This window comes from Somniosus microcephalus, chromosome 13 (genome assembly GCF_052327205.1).
Source record: "Somniosus microcephalus isolate GS21.2 chromosome 13, FLI_Smic_1.0, whole genome shotgun sequence".
Lineage (NCBI taxonomy): Eukaryota > Metazoa > Chordata > Chondrichthyes > Squaliformes > Somniosidae > Somniosus > Somniosus microcephalus.
Genome location: NC_140999.1, coordinates 156,218,432 through 156,240,128, shown reverse-complemented (window position 1 = coordinate 156,240,128; position 21,697 = coordinate 156,218,432). Strand labels below are relative to the sequence as shown.

Genomic DNA, 21,697 nt, shown 5'->3' with positions numbered 1-21,697 from the left:
AAGAAAGGCATGGATGAAGGTTTTAGCAGCGGATGAGCTGAGGCAAGGGCGAAGACGGGCGATGTTACGGAGGTGGAAATAGGCGGTCTTAGTTATGCTGCGGATATGTGGTTGGAAGCTCATTTCAGGTTCAAATATGACACCAAGTTTGCGAACAGTGTGGTTCAACCTCAGACAGATGTTAGGGATAGGGATGGAGTCAGTGGCTAGGGAACGGAGTTTGTGGCGGGGACCAAAAACAATGGCTTCGGTCTTCCCAATATTGGAGAAAATTTCTGCTCATCCAGAACTGGATGTTGGACAAGCAGTCTGACAATTTAGAGACTGTGGAGGGGTCGAGAGAAGTGGTAGTGAGGCACAGCTGGGTGTCATCAGCGTATATGTGGAAACTGACGCTGTGTTTTCGGATGATGTCGCCAAGGGGCAACATGTAGATGAGAAATAGGAGGGGGCCAAGGATAGATTATTAGGGGACACCAGAGGTAATGATGCAGGAGCAGGAAGAGAAGCCGTTGCAGGTGATTCTCTGGCTATGATTAGATAGATAAGAATGGAACCAGGCGAGTGCAGTCCCACCCAGCTGGACGACGGTGGAGAGGCGTTGGAGAAAGATGGAGTGGTCAACCATCTCAAAGGCTGCAGACAAGTCAAAAAGGATGAGGAGGGATAGTTTATCTTTGTCACAGTCACAAAGGATGTAATTTGTGACTTTGATGAGAGACGTTTCGGTACTGTGGCAAGGGCAGAAACCTGATTGGAGGGATTCAAACATGGAATTGCGGGAAAGATGGGCACGGATTTGGGAGGCGACAACACGTTCAAGGACTTTGGAGAGAAAAGGGAGGTTGGAGATGGGGCAGTAGTTTGCAAGGATGGAGAGGTCAAGGGTTTTTTTGAGGAGAGGGGTGATGACAGCAGATTTGAGGGAGAGGAGGACAGTACCTGAGGAGAGAGAACCGTTAACAATGTCAGCTAACATGGGAGCCAGAAAAGGGAGTTGGGTGGTCAGCAGTTTGGTGGAAATAGGGTCGAGGGAGCAGGAAGTGGGTCTCATGGACAAGATGAGCGTGGAGAGGTCATGAGGGGAGATCGGCGAGAAACTGGAGAAAGATGTGAGTTCAGGGCTAGGGCAGGGGGGAACCTTAGAGGAAGTTTGGCCTGGTGGGCTAGGGGAAGGAAGGGAAGTGGCAGAGGCAGCAGAATGGATGGTCTGCATCTTAGAGACAAAGAAGTCCAGGAGCTCCTCACACTTGTTGTCGGATGTGAGGGTAGATGAGACAGGGGAGAGGGGTTAAGAAGATGGTTAGCAGTAGAGACTAGGAGCAGGGGTTTATCTTTGCATTCCAGAATGATTCTGGAATAGTGAGAAATTTTGGCAGACGAGAGTAGCCGTCTGGCGGTGAATGGCTAAACCAGTTGTCTGCCATATCTGTTCAAGTCTGCATCCCTTGGACTTAAAGGAGCGAAGATGAGGGCCATACTGGGGGAATGGCCAGGATGAGAGAGAGTAATTGTTTTTTAATAGGGACTAGGGCATCAAAGGTGGTGGTGAGGGTGTGGTTGAGCAGATCGGTAGCTGCAGAAATTTCATGGTGAATGGAGGGCAAAAGGCTGGACAGTTGGGATTTCATAAGTGCAGTTGTAAGATAGTTGGGACAGTTTTTTCCAGGGATGGACACCGAAGGATGTAGGGTTGAGGAAGTGGAGGGTTGGTGGAAGGGGGATGTGGGTGGAGAGCGATACAAGGAAGTAGTCAGAGATGGCCTTATCTGCAATTGACACGATGGGAGTCGCAAGGCCACAAGAGATGGCAAGGCCGAGGGGATGGCCGTGAATATGGTTTGGTGAGTTTACATGGAGGAAAAGATTAAGGGAGGGTAGGAGGCTAGTGAACTCAGAGGAGAGAGAGCATGGTGAATTGAGATGGAGGTTGAAATCACCGAGGATGAGAAGTCGTTTGGTGCAAAGGCTGAGGGAGGAGAGCATTGAAGATATCACTGTCATAACATTTTCATGGTACTTGGGTGGGCGTAAGAGAACAAGAATTTTAAATGAGAGGTGAGAAGAGTGGAATAAGGTGAGATGCTCAAAGGAGGAGAAAGTGCCGGAGGAGTAGGGGACCAACCAAGGTGTGATTTGGTGATGAGAGCCACACCGCCACCACGGCGGTCTGAGCGGGGCAAGTGATGAAAGGTATAGCCAGGCGGGGAGGCTTCATTTAAGGGTAAGGTGTCATCACCCCTCAACCAAGTTTCCATCAACGCTGCTGTTGCTGTGTATACATACACGCGAAGGCGAAGCACAGACGATTCTGCATGAGCATTAACAGTAAAACATCACAAAAATTCAGTTTAGGTGTCACAAATTCCACTTAAACTTTTCCACTCGAAAGTTGAACACTGTGTCCTTCCGTGAACCTTAAAAATGTCTCTGGGATCCCATTCTTGTCGCCAAAAATGCAATATATGTGGGTAGAACAAATGAAGGACAGAGATACGATGTGTTGCTAATCAGGGTACTTGACTAGTAACTCATCATCTCTGTCCTTCATTTGCTACCCAGAGTGAACTGAGCTTGCTCATACTAAACCATGTGACAAACCATGTGATAATACATTACACCCTTACCCCTCCATTTCAATCAATTTCGAGCTCAATATGTTGCTGAGCTCTTCTCCTGCTGCCTTCGCCTCCATGATCACTTTTCTGGCCAGGAGGCTTACCCCCCTCCCACAGCAGGCCCTTTCTCCTGTCTTCAGAAATCCTGTTCCACTTAAACTCCTCTCTCTAACCTCCTACCCTCTATGGTGTTCTGACAAAACCTGAGACATTAGCTCTGCCTGACTGGTTGAGTGTTTCCAGCATTTTCTGTTTTATGTTCCAATAACCCTTTGTCAGAAAGAAAAATCTTCGAACTTCCCCCTTTGTCCTTCTAGTGATAATCCCGAGTCTGTGCCCTCCTGTTACTGATTTGTCAACCAGTGAAAACAGTCTTCGACTATTGTGCATATACAATATGTATATATTTCTACAAATAGATTTCACTGCTTCTGTTTCTTCAGCCCTTGCCTTGAATCATGTTTTCAAAAACACCCTAAAACCTTCAGCTGGTGCTAGACCAGAAACTGCGAAATTCTTGATTCTGCTTACCGACGGGAAGTCACAAGATGATGTCAACTCATCAGCTCAAAGCTTGAAAAACGCTGGCGTTGAAATATTTGCTATTGGTGAGTATAAACTTTTTGTAACTTCCTGCATGGGGAAATCTGGAAGTGCATAATTGCCCCTTTCATCATCGACTGCGGCACCTTACAGTAATTGAGGGATACGGTGGCATACTGATCACCTAAAGGTCTGACTGATTTCAGACCAAAGTTCTGAGACAGTCAGATAGAAAAAACTGACTAAATACATTTATAAATGCGTGATTTTTTTTTTTTGCTCTCATTTAGGTCATCTCTTTCTTAAAGTGTGTTTTGAATTGCATAACTTACAGACTAAAGCCCTGATTTTAACTTAGAGCGGGAATTGGACCGATGACTCGTAGAATCATAGAAATTTACGGCACAGAAGGAGGCCATTCGGCCCATCATGCCTGTGCCGGCCTAAAAGAGCTGCGCAGCCTAATCCCACATTCCAGCTCTCGGTCCGTAGCCCTGTAGGTTACAGTGGGGGCGGGGCAAGCGACGCACCTCCCTGATGTCGCCGCTCTTAAAACAAAGTTGTATTTCCATTTACCTGATTTTCTTGTTGTACTGCTGGAAGAAGAATCAAGTAGGAGAACAAGTCAGAGGGCTGCCTCCCTGCAGGTCCTGGTGGAGGGAGTCGGGGCAAGGAGGGAGGTACTGGTCCCCAGCACCCACAGGAGCATCACCAGGAAAAATATCCAGTAGTTCTGGATGGAGGTGGCTGCGAGGGTGAGTGCCGGCAGCATCACCCCCAGAATCTGGGTACAATGTAGGCGATGTTTTGTGATTTTTTTTTTCTCTTGCTTTGCAAAGTTAATTCTTAGTGGTGTAACAGGTAATATTATGGTGACTGTACCTCAGATTTTTTTTTTGGTGTAATGTGATTGGAGAGAAAATTTATATTGGGGAAGGAGTGATGGGCGAATAATAAAAATAGTCAATTAAAATAGGAAAAAAACATAGGCTGCCTGGGTATTACACATCATCTGGGTGAAGCACAAAGAGGAAAATCGGGTGGGGGATTGCATACCTGTAACAGAGCCTTTCTGATTTCCCTTTCATTTATATTAAAGAAAATCAGGCAGGGTCTTTTAGAAGCGTGCGATGTTCCCGGCAACAATTGTCAGTTCCTGCACTCCACCTATGCAATGCTTAATATTCAGGCCGTAAAGATGAATATCTATGCCATAGAGACGTAACTAATGTAGAGATCATAGCACTGTCACCTCTGAATATGAGGCTTGTGGATTGAAGCCCCATTAAAGAATTTGAACTCTTAATCCAGGCTGATATTTTATTATCGGAGGTGCCACCTTTCAGTTGAGATATTAACCCTTTCTACCTGCTTAGGTGGATGTAAAAGATGCCGTGGCACTATTTGAAGAAGATCAAGGGAGTTCTCATAGTGTTCTGGCCAACATCAATCCCTCAAGCAACACCAACATCCTTGCCCCTGCCAATCCCAAATGCAGGGATTTGAGATTTTATGCTTGTAGGCCAGCGACAAGGAGACGGGATTTTAACAAAGCAGTGTTGAATTATCCACAAGAAACAGTCTCTTTTGGCTGACACTGGTGGTATTTTTTTGTTCTAGGTGTAAAGAATGCTGATGAAGCTGAGCTGAAACAAATCGCATCCGATCCACTTGAACTCCATGTGCACAATGTACTTGAGTTTAGTCTTCTTGACTCACTTAGTGACAGACTCACAACAATTCTTTGTGGACAGATGAAGGCAAAGGCAACCAAAGTGAAAAGTAATCATTTAAATTCATTGTGTTTCTTAAAAGATGCAACTTGTTCCCTTTTGCTGCACAAACCTGTTGTGAATGAAATGTTTTTTGGTAGACATGAATCTATCCATGTTTGCACTGACTGCAGGAACCCTACTTTGACCTCCTTATTCAAATATCAATCTTAAACCCAGTGCAGCTGCCTCATTTACATTGGAAGCTCTCAATGGGGCCTTTCAAGTATCATTGTGCTTTTTTCTTAAGCATGCAAAAGGAAGTGATGACTTCATTAGAAAATTTGGCTTTCCAATTACATAATGACATGGCTTTTCAGGAATGTTCTATATGTCATTAGTAGTACACATTGCAGTGAAGCATAGAGGCTGCTGGGATTGTTAGCTCAGCAGCAAATTCATTGGCCCTGATATTCTGATTGGGGAATCCTACTGGAACTCTGGATCGGGTGTCAGAAAAGGGGGTGGAGCCCGTTCCTGCTGGAATTCCGCCCCTTGTTTTCCATCCACCATTTTACGAGGGAAGGGCATGGCCTGATCTTCCTATATCAAGGGAGTGTGTGATGGGAGTTCCCAGGCTACCTTGTGAATTCGACCCTTTATGGACTCTATAGGCCTCAATGGAACTCTGAGCTGGTGTGAGTCTTATTGAGGTCTGGAAAAAGACCCCAAAAGGTAATTATTTCCAAAGGGAATCTGTTTCTGCGGGGCCTCCTCTCCACAGTTGGAGAGGCGTGGCCTGCTGTCACATTCTGGGTGTCTGAAGGCAGGCATCGCTGGTGTGCCCACCCTGGCCATGCAGATGACCTTGTCTCTGAGATTTGGGGTGGGCTCTCTGGCCAGGGTCTATGGCAGGTGGGGTGGACCTCCCGGGATATTGTATTTTACACTTTACTATCCTTGAATTGATCCTAGGATGATACTTAGCCTGGAGGTGAGGATTCTCACTGCTGTGGCTCGATGCAGTATAGAACTTGCTAAGTATATATTACACTGAAAAATGTCATTTGGTGTCATTTCTATTTGGCCAATTATAACTCAGTGTTGCACTGCAGGCCACTAAATAAACTAGTCGTGAAGGAGACGAAAACACCTGGACCGTGAAATTCCTGGGAAGGTTCCGGGGTGCAAATCTGAGTGAAGTGGAACTTCTATCCACACGCTGATGTTTGTCCTTTGTCCCATTGGAAATCCCATGGTTAGGCAAATTTGCCAATCCTGGCCAGGCACTACTCCCTTTCAGACACAACCGGCATGAGGAGGAATTTTGCTGCGGCACCTTACTGCAGAGTTAGCAGGTGTTCAGGACTCCGCTAATGTTTCAAATCTTAAAAATCTTCCTGTGTTTCCTTCTACCAGTTTCAGCAACGTTGCCATCAATTGAACTGCAAATTCAGCAAGCTTCAACACTGCCACCCCATCCCTAGCAACACTGATACCAGGGACTCCACACATTCCTGGCATCCATAGTTGCTAAGGGTATAATTGTGAAATATAGTGTGGTATTGGAAAATTGGATTTAATACACCTGCCCACGGTGTATTATGAGCCTACCCTTGAAAATGCTGGGATTTGTGATTGGGCTGAAAAGGGGCATAACCCTGTTGGATCCAAATTGCACCTCAATTCTGATCCCCTCACCTGGTACCACTGTACCGCAGGTCTGCCCTCTGTTACCCCATGAATTCTGGGGCCCATGAACTATTTCAGCTGAACAAAATTTAGATGGCAGTTGAATCAGTGTGGTGAGTTAGAAGTCAATATTGGAAGTATTGGATTGTAGTGGTAATTAGGTTCAATAGTCTGATCTGAATTATCATAGGAAGTGGCACCAGCCGTTTTCTGGTAGGGAATCACTATGGTGAAAGATTGGTCCAGCCAGTTTAACTGCCTGTTTAGTTCATTCATTGTTTTACTGCTGTGTTGCCTGCATTTACTGGTAGGCCTGTTTGAAACACACACCATTAAATACAAAATAATTGATTAGTAAAAGGAGGCATTACACGAGATCAACACAATTGAATGTTTCTCATGAGGTGATGTCAGTGAGTGTATAGTACAAATCATTGTGATGTAAGCAAGAGATCACATTAGGTGACTGGCAGAAGGATATCACAAACTTATTTTATAATGAATATGTTCTTCACTATTAACAGATTTTATGGAGGGTGTAAACACTGTGCAGCCTCTGCTTTTCACTTGCAAGGCTAGAAATTATTGTTGGTAATATTAGCGAACAAACACTTAATGCAAATATATAACATTCCTCTGTGAAATACTCATCTGGTAATATTGCCAACAATAGCCTCCAAGTATTCCAAAGACACAACCCTTCGGTGGAGAAAATGCTGGTCTCTACTATTGGGAAAAGTAATCACTTGCCTAGTGGGTGAAGATCAAGCAATGACCATAATAACAACAGTAGTATTGGTGGGACATTTATTTGAAGCCTCTCTCACCTGCAATGCAGTGGCAGCAGCTCCCTCCTGACTCAACCAGGCTCACCACATTTGATAGTGATTAGAAACCTTGAGATGGCTGAAAAGTGAAAGTTGAGTGAGGCTGTTGTAAATGTTTTAATGTGATGTGGCCAGACAAGCAGCGAAGCAAGCAAAGAAAAATAAAACTGTCGTGAAATGAATGGTTTTTTCTTCTGATGATGTTTCTCATTTCTATTGTTAGGTGAACATGACAGTGGTATCGTTTTATATCCAACCCCGACTAATCTGATTATATATGATGTAACAGCCAGGAGTTTCAAAGTCAGCTGGACGCATGGCCCAAAGAAAGCAAAAAAATACCGTGTTGTATATTACCCAACTAAAGGGGAAAAACCAGAAGAGGTAACAAGTTAAATACTATGTTACTGAGCATTCATATGGAAAGAAAACAATCCAGTGCCCCATTTTACTTTTTGCAATACAAGGTTAATTCAAAGGCAAAGTAATTGGCATCAAAATGCAAGAATGCAGTTTCTTTTTAAGCATTCAACAACAATAGCAACTTACATTTATATAGCACCATTAATGTAGAAAAACATCTCGAGGTGCTTCACAGAGGTGAAAGGGAACAAAGATGTCAAGCCAATGAAAGAGATATTGGAAGGGATGACAAAACTTGGCCAATGAGGTGTTTCTTTACAAAGGGTCTTAAAGGTGAAGAGGGAGCTGGCGAGCTGGACGGTTTTAGGAAAGGAACTCCAGAACATGGGGCCTAGGCTGGTGAAGGCACAATCACCAATGGTAGGGCAGAAAGTTGAGGTGATTCACAACAGTCCAGAGTCGGAGGAATGGATAGTTCAGGGAAGGTTGGTTAGTGCTGTAGAAAATTAGAGGAATAGAGAGGGGTGAGGCATTGAGGGATTTCAACACAGGATGAGAATTTTAAATTTGCCTTCAGGGGACTGGGTGAAAATTAAAGTCTGCGAGGACAAGGGTGATGGGTGAGCAGGATTTGGCATAGGATAGAATACAGGTAGCAGAGCTAGATGAGCTGATGTTAATGGAGGATGGAGGATGATAGACTGTCCAGAAGAGCATTGGAATAAGTGAGTCTAGAGGTGACAAAGGCATGGATGAGGGTTACAGTGGTAGATGGCTGAGATAGGGACAAAGCAGAGATGGAAGTAGACGGTTTTTATGAAGGAGTGGATGTGTGGTTGGAAGCTAAATTCAAAGTCAACTAGCATGTCAAAGTGGCAAATAGTCATAGGTTCAACCTGAGGACAGTGGCAGGGGAGAAGAATGGAGTCGACAGGGAGGATATGGAATTTATGGTGGGGGCCAACAACAATGGGTTCTATCTTCCCAATGTTCATCTGGAGAAAATTATGGCTCATCCAACATTGGATGTTGAAGAAGCAGCCTGACAGCACAGAGGCAGTGGATGGATTGTGTGAAGTGGTGGAGATGTAGAGTTGGGTGTCATCATTGTGCTTGTGAAAGCTGACCCCATGTCTTTGGACAATGTCGCCAACAGGTAGCATGTGGATGAGAATGCGGAGAGGGCCCAGAATGAACTCCTGAGACAATGGTAGTGGGTGGGAAGAAAAGCCATTGCTAGAGATACTCAGCTACGATTTTCTTTCAAAGATTGTCAGGAATGGTAGCACAGTGGTTATGTTACTGGATTAGTAATCCAGAAGACTGGACTAATGATCCAGAGACGGGAGTTCAAATGACAGCAGGGGAATTTAAATTCCGTTAATTAAATAAATCTGGAATAAAAAGCTATGAAACTATCAGATTGTCGTAAAAACCCATCTAGTTCACTAATGCCCTTTAGGGAAGGAAATCTGCCGTCCTTGTCTGATCTGGCCTATATGTGACTCCAGACCCATAGCAATGTGATTGACTCTTAACTGCTCTCTGAAATGGCCTAGCAAGCCACTCAGTTGTAACAAACTGCTACAGAAAACAATAATAAAAAAAACTGGACTTCGGACATGACAACAGCACACCCAGCCGATGCAAAGTCCTCCTCACTAACATCTGGGGATGTGGGTCAAAATTGGGAGAGCTGTCCCACAGACTAGTCAAGCAACAGCCTGACAGAGTCATACTCACAGAATCATACCTTTCAGCCAATGTCCCAGACTCCTCCATCACCATCCCTGGATATGTCCTGTCTCACCGGCAGACAGATCCACCAGAGGTGATGGTACAGTGGTATACAGGTGGGAGGGAGTGGCCCTGGGAGTCCTCAACATTGACTCCGGACCCCATGAAGTCTCATGGCTTCAGGTCAAGTATGGACAAGGAAACCTCCTGATGATTACCACCTACCGCCCTCCCTCAGCTGATGAATCAGTACTCCTCCATGTTGAATACCACTTGGAAGAAGCACTGAGGGTAGCAAGGGCACAGAATGCACTCTAGATGGGGGCCTTCAATGCCCATCACCAAGAGTGACTCGGTAGCACCAATGCTGGCCAAGTCCTGAAGGACATAGCTGCCAGACTGGGCCTGCGGCAGGTGGTGAGAGAACCAACACAAGGGGAAAAACTTACTTGACCTCGTCCTCACCAGTCTACCTGTTGCAGATGCATCTGTCCATGACAGCATTGGTAGCAGTTGACCACCGCACAGTCATTGTGGAGGCGAAGACCCATCTTCACACTGAGGACACCCTCCATCATGTTGTGTAGTACAACCACCGTACTAAATGGGATAGATTCAGAACAGATCTAGCAGCTCAAAACTGGGCACCCATGAGGCGCTGTGGGCCATCAGCAGCAGCAGAATTGTATTCTACCACAATCTGTAAACTCATGGCCTGGCATATCCTTCACTCTACCATTACCATCAAGCCAGGGGACCAACCCCGAGGAGTACAGAAGAGAATGCCAGAAGCAGCACTAGGCTACCTAAAAATGAGGTGCCAACCTGGGGAAGCTGCAACACAGGACTACATGCATGTTAAACAGCAGAAGCAGCATGCTATAGACAGAGCTAAGTGATCCCACAATCAACGGATCAGATCAAAGCTCTGCAGTCCTGCCACATCCAGTCGTGAATAGTGGTGGACAATTAAACAACTAATGTGGGGAGGAGGAGGCTCCATGAATATCCCCATCCTCAATGATGGCGGAGCCCAGCACACGAGAGCAAAAGACAAGGCTGAAGTGTTTGCAACCATCTTCAGCCAGAAGTGCCGAGTGGATGATCCATATCGGCCTCCTTCTGATGTCCCCACCATTGCAGAAGCCAGTCTTCAGCCAATTCGATTCACTCCACGTGATATCAAGAAATGGCTGAGTGCACTGGATACAGCAAAGACTATGGGCCCCGACAACATCCCGGCTGGCGTGCTGAAGACTTGCACTCCAGAACTAGCCGTGCCTCTAGCCAAGCTGTTCCAGTACAGCTACAACAGTGGCATCTACCCGACAATGTGGAAAACTGCCCAGGTATGTCCTGTCCACAAAAAGCAGGACAAATCCAACCCGGCCAATTACCGCCCCATCAGCCTACTCTCAATCATCAACAAAGTGATGGAAGGTGTTGCTGACAGTGCTATCAAGTGGCACTTACTCACCAACAGCCTGCTCACTGATGCTCATTTCGAGTTCTGCCAGGACCACTCGGCTCCAGACTTCATTATAGCCTTGGACAAAAGAGCTGAGTTCCAGAGGTGAGGTGAGAGTGACTGCCCTTGACATCAAGGCAGCATTTGACCGAGTGTGGCATCAAGGAGCCCTAGTAAAATTGAAGTCAATGGGAATCAGGGGGAAAGCTTTCCACTGGCTGGAGTCAAACCTAACACAAAGGAAGATGGTTGAAGTTGTTGGAAATCAATTATATCAGCCCCAGGACATCACTGCAGGAGTTCCTCAGGGCAGTGTCCTAGGTCCAACCATCTTCAGCTGCTTCATCAATGACCTTCCCTCCATCATAAAATCAGAAGTGGGGATGTTTGCTGATGATTGCACAGTGTTCAGTTCCATTTGCAACTCCCCAGATAATGAAGCAGTCCATGCCCGCATGCAGCAAGAACTGGATAACATTCAGGTTTGGGCTGATAAGTGGCAAGTAATATTCGCGCCACACAAGTGCCAGGCAATGACTATCTCCAATGAGAGAGAGTCTAACTACCACCCCTTGATGTTCATCAGCATTACCAATGGAATCCCCCACCATCAACATCCTGGGGTTCACCATTGACCAGAAACTTAACTGGACCAGCCACATAAATATTGTGGCTACAAGAGCAGGTCAAAGGCTGGGTATTCTGCGGCGAGTGTGTAGCCTCCTCACTCCCCAAAACCTTTCCACCATCTACAAGGCACAAGTCAGGAGTGTGATGGAATACTCTCCTCTTGCCTGGATGAGTGCAGCTCCAACAACACTCAAGAAGTTCGACACCATTCAGGATAAAGCAGCCCGCTTGATCGGCACCCCATCCACCACCTTAAACATTCACTCCCTCCACCACCGGCATACCGTGGCTGCAGTGTGTACCATCTACAAGATGCACTGCAGCAACTCGCCAAGGCTTCTTCGGTAGCACCTCCCAAACCCACGACCTCTACCACCTAGGGCAGCAGGCGCATGGGAACACCACCACCTCCAAGTTACACACCATCCTGACTTGGAAATATATCACCGTTCTTTCATTGTCGCTGGGTCAAAATCCTGGGGCTCCCTCCCTAACAGCACTGTGGGAGTACCTTCACCACACGGACTGCAGCGGTTCAAGATGGCGGCTCACCACCACCTTGGGCAATTAGGGATGGGCAATAAATGCAGGCCTTGCCAGCGACACCCACATCCCAGGAACGAATAAAAAAAAATGATGTAGGTAAGAATGGAACCAAGTGAGGGTAAATCCAACAGAGAGTGTTGTAGGAGGTTGGTATGGTCAACTGTGCCAAAGGCTGCTGATTGGACAAGGAGGGATAATGCACCATGAGAGAATATTATTTGTGAAATTAGTTTGGGCTATTTTGGTGGTGTGGGAGGGATATAATCTTGATTTTTAAATGATACAGTTTACTCCTGATAAGTCAAAATTACTTTTTACACTGAAAAAAATAGAATTGAATTAAGCAACAAATTGGAAAAGGTGCTTAAAAAGTGAATTATGAGATACTCAAAATTAATAGGGAAGAACATACAACTGCGCCATCCTTTATTCCATAAATATTGTTGCTGATTATACAACTTGATAAATGCTTGCAGATTTCCCGTGCGGTTGATCAAAAGCTGCGGCGGAGGTTGGGCTGTGTTCGGCCCAGCCAAGTGCAGGAGGGGTTGGGAGGGAATAGGGCCAATTATGGGGCTAATAGGAGTGGGCATGTGACAGCACAGGGGTGGGGCAAGGAGCAAAGGATGGGAGTGTCCAGGGTGGAGATTTAATGGAATGGTGAATAGGGAACTATCATGGCAGCCAAATATTTTTCCAATGACCTTCCTTGTAGTACCATAGATCAATATGGAACTTTACAATCACATAAATTACAGATGCTAGATTTATAATGGATTGATAGTTTTTTTTACTCTGAGTTGTGAAGTGTTTTTGTTTTTCAGGTGATTGTGGATGGAGCAGTTTCATCTGTAGATCTAGAGAATTTACACTCCCTTACTGAATACCAAATGGCAATATTTCCTATCTATGAAGGTTTTGTTGGAGAAGGTCTCCGAGGCATAGGAACTACATGTATGTTTCAGAAGCACCTAGTGTTAAAGAGCTCTAATGTGAGATATTATTTAGATTGTATGTAAGGTGACGCACTGATGTGTGGAGTAAATGCTACCTTGCATTCTCATTAACCATTAATGTGAGAAGGAATTTTAAGAGATTAAAAGCAAATATTCTTCATGCATCCTCTATAAACCTGAGCCTTATTCATTTTAATGCATCCTTCATATCTTCTCCAAGAAGAAGAATCCTAGTTCTGAAAGTACCCCTGTTTCTCTTCTGTTTAACTGAAGGATATATGGTCAGTGCAGGCTTCCTCTTTCCTATAAGGTACCCAGTTCCCCAGAAACCTGTAACTATTCTCCAAACCACAGCCTGTCGATATGTCGATATTTTAAAGTCTTAGGTTACCTCTCTACTCCTGCACATGGCACTAGTAGTATTTCAGAGAATGCAACAGCATTCTTGAGCTTTTCTCCCTATCTCTCTCAAATTACTTTGAAGGACTGCTGGACTAATTTTGTCTATGACATTGGTTCCAATGTGGATTAAGATGCTAAGTATTTCCTTACACCTCTTTAGTAAGTCATTCACCCTTGAGCTGAGATCCAGCACCCTTATGCCCAGGAGGCAAAATACCTGGTGATTCTCATGATCTAATCTGCATGTCTTCCTGTCTCCATACTTAAGGGTTGAACCTCCCATAACAATTACTGATCTCCTCTGCAGTATCCCCGCCCCACCCCTCACAGTTGGCACTGAAATGCCCTTGGTGCTGTGAGATATCATAGCCATCTGTTCAGTTCCCTGCTTACCAGACATCATATTGACCAAAGCTTCGGTGAAGTGGTAATTGCTGCTCCACACTCTGCCCTTCTCCCTGTGTGCAGCACGTCTTGCCCTCTATTGGTTTAATCTTCTCGGGGTTGCCTCAAATTTCTGTCAACTGTGTTCACTTAATGTGGCCAATTGCCCCTCAAGTTTTATGATTTGTATCTCAAGTGTTCCAATGCATTTGTATTTGGGCATCCATATGAATCCTGCAACACAGTTGGAATGTCATATATACCATAGTGAATGTTACTGCTATGGCATGCCGTTCTTTAGGTTTTGTCACTAAATGAACTAAACTACACCCAGTGGCACGCTACAGAACTTAAATTCCACGCTGAAATTTAACTTTTCTATCTCATTCCTATCCTAACAGAGACAGGTTAAAAATAGTTAAAGCAGCTGAATATTATGTAGTGGTCTAACAGTCACAATTCCTTTGACACAAAAACAGACTACTTGTTCTACCTGAACTCTCTGTGCATTTGACTATGATACATTCTTTTATATCCTAGCTCACTCACTGAATCCTATTTCAACCGCCAATCAGCTAGCAGCCCCCTCCCACCAAAACCCTAAACGGTTGGATGCTGTTTATGGTTAACGTCAGTATAAGTACATCAAACCTTTGCATCACTACCCAGTATCTTTAACTCTTATAAGAATTAGGAGAACATCCTGTAAATAAAAAGTAACTAAGTGACTTTTAAGGACTAATCTGCTGGCAAACAGAATTTATTCTGTTTATTTATTTCAAGATTTTTATATAAGGGGTTGTCTCCTTTGATGTGATTTGCTCTTTAAGGAGTAGAAGCCTGGAAATTACTGCTGCTGATATTTATGGATAAACACAACAGTTTGATCTGGCCATTGTTTGCCGATATTTTATCAGAGACATTAGCTCATTTAAAATAAATGGGTTAACTCCTGCAGTAAATAGCAGATAAAAGAATGCCATATAAATGCATTAAATATTCACCTGTGGATATCAGCAACAGTCATTTCCAGTTTATATTGATACCCTAGCTGGTGTTAATTTTGAAAAATTCTTCATTTTTAGTATCTTTCCCATCACTGAATAATCTTACGATCTATGATGTTACACACAACAGTATGAGAATTAAATGGCAACCTCAAGAAGGAGCCACTCAGTATATGATCCTGTATGAGCAAGTTTCTAGTGATGAAACAGATGAAGGAAAAGAGGTAATTTCCATTACAGCATCAGAATTTTCATGTTCTGCTTTTATATTATTAGATCATATTTCATATTTTTCTTTAAAAGTATTTCTTAATAGATCAGCTCACTTCCTAATGAAAATGTTCACTAAAATGGGTATTTATCTAATTATATGGTAATTGATATAATACTGCAGTAGCTCACAGACTAGTAGGATACATTTAGACGAGAGATTTCCTGCAAGGTGGATTCTTGATCTCAGTTGTAGACTGGAAGTGAACCCTTCCCATTGGGGTAGATGGCAGAATCTGAAGCCAAGTCAACAACAACAACAACTTGCATTTATATAGTGCCTTTAACATAGCAAAACGTCCCAAGGCGCTTAACAAGAGCGATATCAATAAAAACATTTTTAAAACTGAGCCACAGAAGGAGATATCAGGACAGATGACCAAAAGCTTGGTCAAAGGTTTTAAGGAGCAACTTACAGAAGGAGAGAGAGGTAGAGAGGCAGAGAGGTTTAGGGAGGGAATTACAGAGCTTAGGGCCAAGGCAGCTGAAAGTACAGCCGCCAATGGTGGAGCGATTAAAATCGGGGCTGCACAAGAGGCCAGAATTGGAGGAGTGCAGAGGTCTCGAAGGCTTGTAGGGTTAGAGGAGGTTACAGAGATAATCTGCACTGTTTTTACCCACCTCCTTGTCGATGCCTGTCCCCTCAAATATAGCACTGGACATCTGGGATAGAGCTCCCTCTACACTGCTTCAACCTTAACAGCAACAGCTTGAATTTATATAGTGCTTTTAATGTAGAAAAACGTCTGAAGGCACTACACAGAAGCAATGAAATCAATCTCAATTAGTTTGCTTTTGGTGATGCTGGATGAAGGAGGAAGTTTGCTAGGAGATAAAGATAACTTTGTGCTCTTCTTTGAATAGTGATCCATCAGTACTGTGCTGGAGTGTCATAGGAAGGAACACAGGAAGATAGAAACAAGAGTAGTCCATTCAGCCCCTTAAGCCTGTTCAATTAGATCATGGCTGATCTGTTCCACAACTCCATTTATCTGCCTTTGCTCCATATCCATTTGATACCCTTACCTAACAAAGATCTATCAATCTCAGTCTTAAAAATTTCAATTGATCCAGCACCGAGGGGGAGAGATCTCCAGATTTTCATTACCCTTTGTGTGAAAAAGTGCTTCTTAAATTCACTCCTAAAAGGCCTAGCTCTAATTTTAAGATTATGCCCCTTTGTTCTGGATTCCTCCACCAGAGGAAATAGTTTCTCTGCATCTATCCTATCGAATTCCTTGATAAGATCAACCCTCAACCATTTGACCTCAGGCGAATACAAACCAAGTTTATGCAACCTGTCCTCATAATTTAACTCTTTTAAGCCCTGATATAATTCTGATGAATCTACGTTGTACCCACTCCAAAAGGCCAATATATCCTTCCTAAGGTTCAGCACCCAAAACTGAATGCAGTACTCCAGATGGGGTCTGTACAACTGAAGCATCACTTCCTCACTTTTGGGTATTCCAACCATCTTGAGATAAAGGGGTTTGGAATACCAAAGGAGTTTAGCCTATTTGATTACTCTTTGTACCTGTGCACTAGATTTTAGTGATTTTTATAAATAGACACCTAAATCCCTGTGTTCCTCCACAGCTCATAGTTGCTCACCATTAAGAAAATATTTCAATTTATATTTCTTGAATCCAAAGTGGATGACTCCCACTTCCCCACATTGAACTCCCTCTGTGATAGTTTTTGACCACTCCACTCGCTTTGTCTCTCTGCGTCCCTTTGTAGCTTTATGTTCACATCTACACAACTTACTATGTCATCTGAAAACTTGGATGTCATCAGATATACAACTCTCTATTCCTTCATCCAAGTCTTTAGTATAAATGGGGGAAAGCTGAGACCTCAGTACAGATCCCTGGGGAATACCAGTTATCACATCCTGCCAATTGGAGAATATTCCCTTTATCCCTACTCTCTGCCTCCTACCTCCCAATCAATTATTAGCCCATGTCACAAGGTTACCTGCTGTTCTCAGCCTATATGTTCAAATCCTGGAGAGGGCTTGAAGTCACAACCTTTTGACTCAGAGCTTAGAGTGCTACCAAATGAGGCAGCATATAATCTTTGTGTGCCTGCTTGGAATAATCTGTTTGTGAAAACCCTTAGAAAATAGAATTTGAAAAGACACGGCCTGTAATGTGGGCTCATATTACATTTATGGATTAACTCCAACTTTAAGTTGACTGTAGCTCCTGAAGCATGACAGAAATATTATCATTACTTTTCAAAGTTTAAAATAATAATTTGCCAGAGACTATGGAAGAAAGATAGGCGACTGTTTAATGATAAGTAATTGCCACTGTTAGGTTCAAAATATTTAAACTGGATCATTCTTGTACTAACAGGTGAGGATTGATGCTCAGCACGCAGATATTGAAATAGAAGGTCTCTCTCCAAGTGCAGAGTATATTGTAACGGCTTATGCATTATATGGAGAGGAAACAAGTGAACCAGTGACCGCACAGCATGCAACACGTGAGTCTAATCAAGCCTGTGTTTCTGTACCATTTTGTGAGTTGTGCAATCGATCTGCATCTCTTAGCATAACATTCTGCACCTCCTCTGCCATTTTACTATATTTTCTCCTAAATCTTGATGTCTCCCTGAATCACTTCTTGACTGAGAGGGTGGGAAGATGGTGTTCTGTCAGTTCCAGTCACAAGCCAGTGGCTCCAGGAGAAGTGCAATAGTAACATGGTTTGATCACACCTAATTCTCCCTACCCTCACTCTGGGAAATTTGCCTGCAGTCAATATCTCCCACAGATCACTTGGTTGAATTGGGAACTCACCATGTGGACTCTGTTGTTCACATCTATAGTGTGACAGGTCAGTACACAAATGTGTTACATTGCTGGGTTCGTGCCTGATAAGGCTTAGGTCTATCGTAACAGGCTGTCTTTGGCACCAATTAGCCCAGTTTTACAGTTATGCTCTTGTCAATTACCTCTTTATTGACCAGTGTTGGTTATGGTTGTGATTAGCTTCATTTAGCTGCCTCTGCAGTATTTGCTTTTCATGTCGAAAAGATCATACAGAAATTTCTTGCAATAGTGATGAAAATTACAATATTTACACAATTAGAACATAAGACGTAGGAGCAGGAGTAGATCATTTGGCCCCTCGAGCCTGAATAAGATCATGGCTGATCTGATCTTGGCCTCAACTCCATTTTCCTGCCCATTCTCCATAACCCTTGACTCCCTTATCGTTCAAAAATCTGTCTATCTCCACCTCCACAGCTCTCTGGGGAAGAGAATTCCAAAGCTTTACGACCCTCTGAGAGAAGAAATTCCTCCTCATTTCCGATTTAAAAGGGTGCCCCTTATTCTGAAATTATACCCCCTAGTTCTAGATTCCCCCACGAGGGGAAACATCCTCTCTGCATCTACCCTGTCAAGCCCCTTCAGAATCTTATATGTTTCAATAAGATCCCCTCGCATTCTTCTAAACTCCAATGAGTATAGGCCCGACCTGCTCAACCTTTCTTCATAAGACAACCTTTTCATCTCTGGAATTAACCTCGAGTATAAAAGTAGGGAAGTCTTGTTACAACAATACAGGGCGTTGGTGAGACCACACCTGGAGTACTACGTACAGTTTTGGTCTCCTTATTTAAGGGAGGATATACTTGCATTGCATCAACCTCGTGAACCTTCTCTGAACTGCCTCCAATGCAAGTATATCCTTCCTTAAATAAGGAGACCAAAACTGTACACAGTACTCCAGGTGTAGTCTCACCAACACCCTGTACAGTTGTAACAGGACTTCCCTACTTTTATATTCGCTTCCCTTTGCAATAAAGGCCAACACTCCATTTGCCTTTCTAATTACTTGCTGTACCTGCATGCTAACTGTTTGTGATTCATGTACAAGGACCCCCAGATCCCTCTGTACCTCAGCATTTTGTAATCTCTCCCCAGTTAAATAATAATTTGCTTTTTTATTTTTCCTACCAAAGTGGATAACCTCGCATTTTCCCACATTAAACTCCATCTGCCAGATTTTTGCCCACTCACTTAGCCTATTTATATCCCTTTGGAGATTCTTTGCGTTCTCCACACAATTTGCTTTCCCACCGATTAAAAGATTTGCCTCTAGTACAAGCTTGTCACATCTATTACATATGGAAAGTGCCCATGTGTCAAAAAATCTAAAACCTTTGCTCTAACTTCTTTTGGCAGCCATGTTGGTTTTTGAGCAAATAGGTAAAGCCATGAGTTTTAAGGGAAAAGATGAATAGCGGCATGCGGGGCAGAGCAGAAAGAGTTAATTAGAGTGGGAGGGGGCTCATGTGTAGTATAAACACCGGCATAGACCTGTTGGGCCAAATGGCCTGTTTCCATGCATAATTCTATGAGCTGTGGACTTGAGATTAAATTTATAACATAATAAACACGCACAAAATTAAATAATTCGCCAAGAAATCACTAAACTTAGCTAGTAACTTAATGATTTTGTAATTGAAATTCCTGATATAACTTTCCTGTACATAGGCCTGCCCCTCCGCGGTGTGGGGCTAGAGTTCTACAGAGCTTCCACTGTTCAGCTTGGCTGTCCTGCCACTGTTTGCTGGGCTCTGAGCCCACTCCACCTTAGCTTACAGCCTCTGAAATTAGAACTTTTATGCCTGGCAAAATCTTCTTACTGTCCTCTGCTGAAATAAATAGGTAAAGTCAGGAGTTTATGCAGCTTGACCTTTGCTTTATTTAGTTTCCCCTGCTTGTTTGCTTTCTGCCTTCATTCCTTCCAGATTCCAGGACCCCTCTCTCAGTTATCCCAGAATCTGCCCCAGTGTTCCCATTAGCCCCCATTGGTAGTGTTTCTAGAATCTTAGAACCCTTCTCCCAGCACTTCCAGATGTTGGGATGCCCTCAAAGTGCCTCTAATCTGTGAAGCTCCATCCCAGCACTGCCAGACCTTGGGCTTCCTCTCCAGTGTGCCTGGATCTCAGGGCTCTGCTTATTGCTGACAAATCAGTATCGCTGATATTGCTCTTTGGCATAACACTCCTATTCTTATAAAACATCCGGCTCATCGTGAACAACGTTGTGGGAGACCTATGCTATTCATTACATGGTGTAACGCTGCTGTCATTATAAGCAATGTTCTGGATGATTTACTTCTATTTATTCTGTCAGCAGACTCATCAGATCTATTAATAAACGGTGATGGTGCCATGGGCAAAATTTAAAATATTTCAAGAAGAGATGAGAAAGCAGATTTTTTTTAAATTTGTGTTACCATCTATTAATAGAAAATTATCGGCATTGATTTCCCGACATGTGTAGCTGCCGGGTGAAACAATTTGTTGGAGGAGCAAACTTGGAAAATAATCCCCGAGGCCTTGACTTCAAAGCACTCTTTTGAGCTGTGGCTAGAAATCTCTCTATATACCGTGGACAGAGTCATGGACCCACTGTGATTTTTCCCTTCAGATAAATGTAATGCATGGAGGAATTTCTAACCGCTAGTATATTATATTTTATAATATACTAATTGTGGTAAACCACTGTTAACTCTGTACATGTCTGTGTGGTAAACCACTGTTAACTCTGTACAGGTCCGGGCACGTCTCCGCCCCTGGCTCCACCCCTAAGCCCGGGTATAAAGGTGACTCACCACCCTTCCCCCGGGAGCTCTTAGGATGGATCCACTAACAGAGGCATGCTCCAGTTCTTAGTCAATAAAAGCCTACTTCGTATAAGTTCAACTCGTAGTCTTTGGTGTTGTTGATAGTGCATCACTAATACAGTGTTAACACTTTCATCTGTCAGATCACAGAATCACCCCATTGAGTACATCAGTAAAGGAATATACGAGAGCCATACAGATATAGAAATAGAGAAAGGAGGAAACACTGGGGAGACAAGACTTACAGAAAGCTTGAAAGAAGAACAGTGAGAAAAAGAGTTGAACAGAATATACAGACAGCAGAATGAGAAAAGTGTGAGACAGCCAGATGGAGATGGAGAGGATGATGGACAGGGAATGAGCAACACAGAATTAGGGAATGGATAAAGAGCAGAGACGCAATTACAGGATAGAAATGTATAATAATTTTTCACCTTTATACAATGCCACGAGAAATCTATATTATTATACATTGTATGTTACATGATATAACAACAACTACTACTTACATTTATATTGTACCTTTAACATCGAAAAATATCCCAAGGTGGTTTACAGAGGCATAAGGAAAATGGAGACTGAGCCAAAGAAGGAGAGATTAGGAGGCAAAGAAGTGGGTTTTAAGGAGGATCTTAAAGGACAAGAGAGAGGCAGAGAGGATTAGGAATGGAATTCTAGAGAGTGCAACCTAGACAGCTGAAGGCGCGGTGGGGTGAAGGGCAGGGGAATACATAAAAAGCCAGACTCAGGAGCAGAGTTGTACCAAAGCTCAGGTCCTGTGCAACCAACTACAAGCCAAGTGTAACACTGCCAGGACTTGTAAAGGCTGCAAAGGAACACCCATTTTTAGTAGGATTTCAGGGTAGCTGGTCTTGGTGAGCATTAAATTAG

At 43.7% G+C, this 21,697-nt stretch overlaps 1 protein-coding gene across 2 annotated transcripts in view; it reads left to right on the top strand.

Annotated features, from left to right (window-relative positions):
• The window catches only part of LOC147108694 (collagen alpha-1(XIV) chain-like), a 185,047-nt gene that overhangs the window by 48,208 nt on the left and 115,142 nt on the right, over window positions 1–21,697 (top strand). For both annotated transcript variants that reach the window (XM_086005412.1, XM_086005411.1), the window contains exons 8-13: window positions 3,062–3,226; window positions 4,782–4,943; window positions 7,616–7,776; window positions 12,961–13,090; window positions 14,964–15,109; window positions 17,519–17,648. In XM_086005412.1, the coding sequence (XP_085861538.1) occupies window positions 3,062–3,226; window positions 4,782–4,943; window positions 7,616–7,776; window positions 12,961–13,090; window positions 14,964–15,109; window positions 17,519–17,648 (894 nt within the window). The remainder of the gene's footprint in view (window positions 1–3,061; window positions 3,227–4,781; window positions 4,944–7,615; window positions 7,777–12,960; window positions 13,091–14,963; window positions 15,110–17,518; window positions 17,649–21,697) is intronic.